This window comes from Arachis ipaensis, chromosome B3 (genome assembly GCF_059453495.1).
Source record: "Arachis ipaensis isolate K30076 ecotype BB chromosome B3, ASM5945349v1, whole genome shotgun sequence".
NCBI classification, from domain to species: domain Eukaryota; kingdom Viridiplantae; phylum Streptophyta; class Magnoliopsida; order Fabales; family Fabaceae; genus Arachis; species Arachis ipaensis.
Genome location: NC_142438.1, coordinates 4,622,340 through 4,631,782, shown reverse-complemented (window position 1 = coordinate 4,631,782; position 9,443 = coordinate 4,622,340). Strand labels below are relative to the sequence as shown.

The 9,443-nt window shown below is 32.0% G+C and overlaps 1 protein-coding gene across 1 annotated transcript; it reads right to left on the bottom strand.

The window, feature by feature from the left end:
- Positions 1 to 407: 407 nt before the first annotated feature.
- On the bottom strand, positions 408 to 3,752 carry LOC107629108 (putative E3 ubiquitin-protein ligase XBAT31). Its single transcript, XM_016331808.3, has 8 exons — positions 3,236 to 3,752; positions 3,069 to 3,128; positions 2,858 to 2,929; positions 2,644 to 2,765; positions 2,388 to 2,528; positions 2,171 to 2,278; positions 1,658 to 1,913; positions 408 to 1,172 (listed from the first exon to the last, which is right to left on the bottom strand). The coding sequence occupies exons 1-8, from the start codon at positions 3,416 to 3,418 to the stop codon at positions 759 to 761; spliced, it is 1,356 nt and encodes a 451-aa protein (XP_016187294.1). The 5' UTR covers positions 3,419 to 3,752; the 3' UTR covers positions 408 to 758.
- Between the last annotated feature and the right edge of the window lie 5,691 nt (positions 3,753 to 9,443).

The following is a 9,443-nucleotide window of genomic DNA, read 5'->3' as shown; positions in this document are numbered from 1 at the left end:
GTTAATTAGACATTAACTTTTGATATTTTGAGTGAGAAAAAGAAAAGTGTGATCTTGAATAGGCAAGGCCCTGGATGACAGAAGTGAGTATGTATTATCCTTTTCAGTTTTCAGATTATTGATGTCTGATAGGAACAGTGTCACTTGGCATTCAACCCAAAATTATTATTGATCCTATTCTGTATTCTGTTCATTCATTCATTCATTCATTCATTCAGTATTGACAGTTATGGGATCAATGATGCTAGTTGTGCATGTATATCAACATGCATGTTAGATCAGATGACTTTTTCTCTGCCACCTGACACATTAACTTGTCCTCATTCTTTCTCTGTTAATTCAATTCATCACATCACACCCAGCCCCTTTTCTGCTTTTCCTCTCAAAATTGTATTGAAGGAAAACAATAAAACAATTGCCACGTGATATTATTGAATATTTTGATACACAGAAACAAATAAGAAGCAAATACAATACATTTTCATATGATCTTAGACTTTCTGGCTACTTTGCCGAGAAAAAGAATTTCTCACTTCACTTGAATACTTAATTATACACAATATCCATTTGATTTGATCATGCCCAAAATCATCGATGCAGTTGATGCTTCTTCATTCTCAAGTAACTTTGCTTACTTCCCAATATATTACATTATACAGTATATCATTCTTTCCATGCTTTTCATTTTTTCTTCTTCATCAAGCAACTTGTTACTTCAACATTTATCAATTTGGTGAAATATTGATATCAACAATGCATCACTGTTGCTTGTTATCAACCCACTCGTTTTCAGCAACAACCCTTCCGGAGCTTCGGCTGCCCACCTTTCCGAATGAACCGACTGCAGCAGCAGGTAATCCCTTGTTGAAGCTGCTGCTACTGCACTCATTGAAGTTCCAGGACTTCCTTGACTTGCTGTGCTTGGAACAACTGATTTCGACACTGTCTGGATCAAAGTCGTCGTAGCAATCTATCTTGATAACTGCCAGCCTGGCTATGGTGCTTCGGCAGAAGGGACAAACTGGCGCGGTAAGGGAAGCCGTGACAGGGTTCGGCTTATTGTGGCAGCAGAGTGCTAGTGTGCATTGTGCACACATTTGGTGGCAACAATCTTGGACTTCAATTGTGCAAACTTGCTCAAAGCAGATGCAGCACAATTCTGTCTCACTCATCTGAAAAACATTACAATATCCCACAAGAGTGGTTCAAACCAAAAGCTATAACAAGTTTCTCTCTCACTAGAGTGTAAAAAATGATTGTTGCTGTTAGAAAAGTGTGTCGACTTGGTATACGAGGTAAAATGCATACACAAAAACATTTGCTTTATTTGAATTTCATAATTGGGACATTAAATAGGACATCTAAGTGTAGATGCAGAGTATAATGGTGTGGGACAGCACAAAACACAATGTCTAGAAAGGCTTTGATTTTTCTAAGGTGTCTCCTTTGGTTTGTTTTTATGGTCAAAAAGCAAATCTCACATTGAAAATCCCCCATAATGGCCTTATGCATGATTGAACAACTTAGTAAAGAAATAAAACTTAAACCTTAAATATTTGGTGTATTTGCAAACTATCCATATCATTAGCTACCTGGTTTGACTCAATTCAAATGAATATCTAAGAACTTGACATAGATTTAAAGGGTGTAAAGTTACCTCTGAGATATTATCATCTGCTCCATCAGAGTCCGAAGGAGATGGAAGAGAGTACTCACTTCCCTTCAAGATGTTTTTCTCCCTTTCTCTGTTTGCATCCATCAGTGCCTGCTCTAATAGCGCTTTGGCCTCCGGATTAAGCTCACTTATTACCTTCAAGGGTGATGGCCAAACTAGAGGCTCTGCAGATGCAGGGTTTAACAATGCTGCACATGCACCATGTTTGTGTTTCAGAGCAACCACATGAGGTATTCGCCTGCATCAACATGCCGTACCGCATGAAAATATGAAGGCAATTCTATTCACTTTGAGAAGAACTAAAACTTATAAGAACATGGACCGTTAGATTATGAATCCATTCTAGTAGTCTATTTATGAATGCCAACATTTTTTAAATGAAAGTATAAGTTTAATTGGGCAAACCCGTCAAAATAAACAACATTCGCTTTGACGAGACATTTTCACACACACATCTCTAATAGTAACATTTATGTTAAAGAAATGAAAAAGTACCCAGATGCATCGCGCTGAAGACGATCTGCACCCCATGCCAAGAGTTTCCGGACACAATCAAGGGACCCTGCTCTAGCTGCCAGATGAAGAGGAGTGCTACCAGGACAGCTGCAAGTATAGCAAACGCCAATTCATCATCGATTTCTTGCGAAACAAGCGAATTGATCGAATTCAAGCCAATAATCACAAAAAAAACTTTGTGAACACCAAGTCATACCTATATCTTCCAGTTGCAGCACAAACAAGAGCTCCACTATTCAATAGAATATGTACACATTCAGCTCGTCTTTGACGTGCTGCTAAGTGCAATGGTGTTGCACCTCTACCATCTCTAATATTCACAAACCGTGCAAACCCCCTACAAAGTTAAATGAAATTAGTGTCAACTTTTCGATTTCAAATTCTTTGAAGCATCATGAGAAGTTCCCAATTGAGGAAGAAATTGATGCCTAATAGAGGAAAAAGAGACCAACCAAGATGCAGCCACTGGACTTGTTTGAGCAGCAGAAAGAATTGCCTTGAGGCAAGAAGAATGACCATAGTAAGCAGCATAGTGCAAGCATGTTCTGCCATAATGAGTATCAAACAATAACACCTGAAATTCAAAAATTACCATTTAGTTTTTTCCTTTTCATCATAATTAAAAAAAAAATCAAAATCAAGAGAAATTTGGGAAATTTCACACACATTAGCACCAGCTTCAAGGAGCTTTTCCACACAGGCGATCTTGCCGTGCATCGCTGCCAACATAAGTGGAGTCTGAAGCGGAGTTCAAATGCACAATGCAACAAAAAACAAGTAAGACAACATTAAAAAAAAAAAAAGAAAAACCTACATGATGAGAGAACCAAAAATAAATAAATAAATAAAATTGAGAATAGCATTTATAGAAAGGTACCTGCTTTTGGCGATTCAACACATCTGGATTCACAGATCCATCTAAAAGCCTAGACAAAATCTGAAACTCAAAAACAGAAACGAAACATTGTGAGCAGAAACTTAGAAAAGGAGGAATTTTGAGAGAGAGGCAGAAAAGAAGATCGAAAAGGGTAGGTGAATCTAGACCTGAAAGTGGCCATTGGCAGCAGCAATGTGAAGGGGAGAGTGGCGGTCATAGACAGTGGTGTGGTGCATGAGAGTAGGGTGTGTTTGAAGCAGAGAAGAAACGGTTCCAATGTCACCATGCTGAACTGCACGGAAGAGACCATGTTCATTGCCACTAGCTCTGCAACTCATCCCCTGACCCATGGCAGAGAAGAGAAGGTGGTGGGTGGGTGGTGGAGTTGGGTTTAAATCTAAGAGGTGGAAGAAAGTTTTCACATTTATGGAGGTTGGGGGTTGTGAGTGAGTTTGAGTTTGAGTTAGAGTTGGAGACAAGAGAGAGAGAAAGAGGGGTAAGTGTGTCAGAGCAGTGAGTTGGCTTTGGAGATCCCTCAGAAATTATTACATCCTCGTAGCTCTTAGCTCACTCATAGGGTAAGCTCTTTCTTCCTATCTCAAAATATCACTACTAACTTACCACTCCGATCATTGCCCAATCAAACTCATCATATTTTTCTACTCTCTTCAAATATTATTTTACAATCAATTATTCTCAGTAGAAATTTAAATATAGTTGCCAATGAATTATAGTTCAAATAATATAGTCTTTTTATATTCATTTAAGAAATTATAGGTTCGCCAATGAATAATAACTCAAATGATATAGTCTCACCATATTCAATTAAGAGATTGCGGATTCGAGTCTCCTATCTTTAGTAAATAAAAAAAAATGATGGGTTCAAGTCTCCCTATCTTTAATAAAAAAAATTTAAATACACTTATCTTCACCTGAATTTCTATAAGATAATTTGATATATTAATAAATTTTAACTATTAATTTTAATAAAAATAATTAAAGCATACTTAATAAGACTTTTGTATACTTTGTTTTTTTTTTTGAATTTGTTGTTTTTAAATTTAAGTTTTATATATATGAAAAAAATAAAAGTAATGTTAAGAGGATTAATTTTTAAAATTGGCTGTACCTCAATTTTTATCTAAATTTATTAATAAATAATTTTTTATACACTTAATTTTGACGTTAAAAAGAGGGGTTATGGTTAATTAGAGTATGTAATAAGATCTGAGTTATAATAATCAAGTAGAAGGTTAATCAAGTACTTATAAAAATAGATAGAAAATGACATAAGCATTATTATGTAATAGATTAAAAGGGTGAAACATAAAGCAAGTGAACATGTAAAAAAGGAGACCCAAAAATGGGGTTTGAACTTAAAATTCAAAATACGCGTCTTTCATTTAGTTATTTTGAATGGGTCTTGGTATTTCTTTCAATTTGTAATAGTCTTGGAAAATTCTTGAGTATCCATTCAAGTTGTAGTCAAAACAGCAACCTTCGTTGATGGATCACATCATATTACGAATGTCTTCCGTAGACCATTGAATTCAATTATACTATTAATCCCTTTCTTGGATATATAAATAGAAAATGAAAAAATAATTCATTCATTTTATAATAATTCTACCAGCCATTAGCCACTTGAAGTGTTCAATTGAGCCCATATTCATTAGTTTTAGTGTTCTGTACGATGTTACATGTCGCATACACATCAAATTATGCAAATTTCTTAATAATAATAATACAAAAAAAAAAAAAGACTTTTGTTCAGCTTTTTAGTTAACCTAAAGCGTTACTATATCAAACAATAATTAGTTTATATTGTATACTAACTATAATTACAATGAGTAATGCTATAGGTACACTAAAATCAGTTACCAAAATCAGCCATCAGTATAAAATATATGTTAAAATATAAATACACATTAAAAATAAATTAAATCACACATATATTTATACATAAATATATTGATGACTGATTTTAGTGACTAATTTAATATACAAATAGTATTTTTGTTACAATAATATAACATTATTATTTCTGAACTGAGATTTCAACTTTATGTCAAAGTTATTGCTTCAAGGTACAAATTAAGTGCCCTTGAAATCAATTATCTTCTTGAAGAAAGCTTATTAGCTAGTTAATTACTCACCCTACTATCACCTCATGAGAGAAATCATTTTTATGCTTCAAGAAACAGTAGTTTGCTTGATAATAGATCAGATCATCGAATAACTAAAAAAGAGAAAAGGATAAATAGGTGCTTGACTTTTTGTCTTGTGGACATTTTTGTCTTTGACCATTGAAAAATACTTTTAAGTCTCTGACCTTCATAAAATTTGGACGGATCAGTCCCTTCGTCTAAGTGCCTCCGTCAGGGACTGATCCGTCCAAATGTCTCCGTCAGGAACTGATCTGTCCAAATTTTGTGAAGGTTAGGAATTTAAAAGTATTTTTCAATGATTAAAGATAAAAAAGTCCGCAGAACAAAAGGTCATAAACCTATTTATCCTTTTCTCAAAAAACAATTAACTAATAGGCTTAAAATGTAATATATTTAAGCTATGAATTTCTTTCGATCCATCCAATATAACCGACCCCACTCTCTCATTCGATCGATCGACAAAGCTACTATCTCTAATTCTCTATATGTCTTTAACTTTCTTTTCCTTTTTCTCTTTGTATGTGTATGTTTTCTATCTATCATATTCATATGCTTGCGTTCCATAACTTTCACTGTTGTATAACAAGAGGCAACTGTGGATAATGGAACACAAAGATGTGCAAGCAATGTCATTCATGTTTCTATGCTTCGCAATCCATTACAACAGTTCTAATGCTTCATTGGTTGGTCAAATTTATAATTGCTTCATCACTGAGCTGTCTACGTTGGGAAAACAGAATGTTCTAAACACATATACATACAGGCATATCCACATTATTGTTTCTTAATAATTTTAGTTCAACCGGTTTGGTTTAGTGATCCGTCCGGTTCAATTGTGGAACCGAACAAGTAGCACAAGTTAGGCACCAACATTTAAGATTACACACTTTTTCCTAACCGGCTATATTTTCGGATATTCCAACTTGTATCTTTATCTTTGCAGAAAATCAAGCTGCTTACCGCTCGTCCAACATCTTATTGGTATTAAGGCTTGGTACAAAGTTGGTTAGTTGGATTCCAATAATATATATTTCTCTTAACTAATAATTAATTTCAGTTATTATTATTGTTTAGTTGAAAAATACAATGCACATATATGGAGTGTGTTCTGAAATATTTCTATAAATTCAATGCTAAAAACGGTTCGAGTCTGAAATTTTTTATGGAGTGTGTTCCAAAGAGTATACTAACTCCTCATAACTCATTCTAATGCTTAATAACTCAATTTTATGAGATTAATTATTATATTGTAACTGTCATTCTACTATTAACAGAAAATGTTATAATATTTACTATATATACTAAGAGCCATCATATGAGAAGAAATTACAATAAAGCATCAAGCATGATAAAGAAATAAATGATAAACAAGAAGATAAGAATTCAAACTTAATAAAAAAATTATTTGAATTCTCTAAATTTTAAATTTTACTTTAAAAAGTAAAGTGTGATCTCTCACCATCTATTTTATAAGTGGGACCAAGAGTAAATATGAGAGAAAAATTATTCAATGGTAGAAGATTACACTTTACCATCTAAAGTAAAAATTCACAATTTAAAGGATCCAAATTCTAAAAAAATACATTAAAATTGAAATAAAAACAAAAAGGATAAGTTGAAATTAATATAAAGAGAATCACTCTACTTTCTATCTAATCTCTTAACGCACCAAGAAATGGACTCTTCAACCTAACTTATCGACGCCATAGTTTGGGAATTGAATCGAAGGGACTCCTCAACCTTCTACTCAATTCCCCAATGCAATGAGAGAGGGACTCCTCAACCTCAATTGTACGCATCATGGTTTCATCACGAAACCAAAAAAGGGGTTTTCAAAACTTCTAAATAATTCTATGCTACAACTACAATAACTAAGGAGGTATTTATAACCTCTTATTAGGTTAAAACAAAGAAAACCCTAAAGCACATACACATAAGGCCCAATCTAGTAATTAAATAAACAAAATCAAAATACATTAAATTAAAACATTCTAAAAATGTAAACTAATATCTTCTAAATAACATTTGAACTTTTCATATCACGAACATTTGAAGCGTGTATCATTCTCCTCCTCTTTAAAAAATATTCGTCCTCGAATCTTGTAGGTAAATAAAATAATATATAAAAAGGACAATAATTACAAAGAAGATAATTTTTTATTTTTTTTTGTTTTTTTTTCTTTTTTTGTAAATTTTTTTTTTTTTTTTTGCATTTTATGCTTTTTTTTTTATTTTTTTAAACAATAATGGAATGCAAACAAAAAATAAGAACACAATAACTTAAAGAAGGACTAGACAAATATTGGACTCTTTTTTTATGATAAAAAAAGAACAAATATAGATTAATAAAAATTAAGCTAATACTTGAACTCTGATACCAAATGATAAAGAAATAAATGATAAATAAGAAGATAAGGATTCAAACTTAATAAAAAATACATTAAAATTGAAATAAAAATAAAAAAGGATAAGTTGAAATTGAGTACAAAGAGAATCACTCTACTTTCTACTCAATTCCCCAATGCAATAAGAGAGTGACTCCTCAACCTCAATTGTACGCATCATGGTTTCATCACGAAACCAAAAAAGGGGTTTTCAAAACCTTTAAATAATTCTATGCTACAACTACAATAACTAAGGAGGTATTTATAACCTCTTATTAGGTTAAAACAAAGAAAACCCTAAAGCACATACACATAAGACCCAATCTAGTAATTAAATAAACAAAATCAAAATACATTAAATTAAAACATTCTAAAAATGTAAACTAATATCTTCTAAATAACACTTGAACTTTTCATATCACGAACATTTTAAGCGTGTATCATTCTCCTCATCTTCAAAAAATATTCGTCCTCGAATCTTGTAGGTAAAAAAAATAATATATAAAAAGGACAATAATTACAAAGAAGATAATTTTTTGTTTTTTTTGTTTTTTTTTTTTGTATTTTTTTCTTTTTCTTTTTTTTTGTATTTTATACTTTTTTTTTTTTAATTTTTTTAAACAATAATGGAATGCAAACAAAAAATAAGAACACAATAACTTAAAGAAGGACTAGACAAATATTGGACTCTTTTTTTATGATAAAAAAAGAACAAATATAGATTAATAAAAATTAAGCTAACACTTGAGCTCTAATACCAAATGATAAAGAAATAAATGATAAACAAGAAGATAAGGATTTAAACTTAATAAAAAAATACATTAAAATTGAAATAAAAATAAAAAAGGATAAGTTGAAATTGAGTACAAAGAGAATCACTCTACTTTCTACCCAATATCTTGACGCACCAAGAAAGGGACTCCTCAACCTAACTTATCAACACCATAGTTTGGGAATTGAATCGAAGGGACTTCTCAACCTTCTACCCAATTCCCCGATGCAACAAGAGAGGGACTCCTCAACCTCAATTGTCCACATCATGGTTTCATCACGAAACCAAAAAAAGGGTTTTTAAATCTCTAAATCATTCTATACTACGACTACAATAATTAATGAGGTATTTATAACCTTTTATTAGGTTAAAACAAAGAAAATCCTAAAGCACATACACATAAGGCCCAATCTAGTAATTAAATAAATAAAATTAAAATATATTAAATTAAAACATTCTAAAAATGTAAACTAATATATTTTAAATAATACTTAAATTCTTCCTATCACGAACATTTGAAACGCGTGTCAAAGCATCTTATAGTAAAAGTAGCTTATGAAAAGAGCAACGCACGTAGGAAAAACTTGCAATATCATCACCTCATAATATATACACTGTTTTAAATACGTGCACCTAGGTATGATTTCTATCAAAGTTTCTCTTGCAACTCATGCTAACTTGAGCGTTAAAGTCCTTGCAGGTATACCTCGTTATTGGAAATGATGAATTCGGGACATTAAAAACTTGAAATAGGAGAATGACAGCAATATAGCAACATCGTATTTCTAATTTATTCTCTGAAATTTTGTTCAAGTAACTTCTAAACTTGAACGAGCAAAAATATTCTTGAATCGAATGGCAGTACTTAACTATTTATGTTCTTTTTATTTTCTTTCTTTTTTTGGCTGTTACCTGCTAAGGATTTTTGTTACAAGCCCAATGGGATAATCCACAATGAATTTCAAAAAACGTCTTATTTATCCTGGTTCCTAGAAATATCTATTTTTGTTTCAGCCCAATAGTAATCCAGAACCCAAGAGTGAATTCAAAG

Bases quoted from the DNA above. Each gene is read 5' to 3' on its own strand.
- LOC107629108 (XM_016331808.3), bottom strand. From the start codon at position 3,418: ATGGGTCAGGGGATGAGTTGCAGAGCTAGTGGCAATGAACATGGTCTC. The intron at 2,279-2,387 runs GTATGACTTGGT...CTATACTTGCAG, and splicing joins GCTGCAACTGGAAGATATAG to CTGTCCTGGTAGCACTCCTC. The intron at 1,173-1,657 runs GTAACTTTACAC...AATGTTTTTCAG, and splicing joins CAGATGATAATATCTCAGAG to ATGAGTGAGACAGAATTGTG.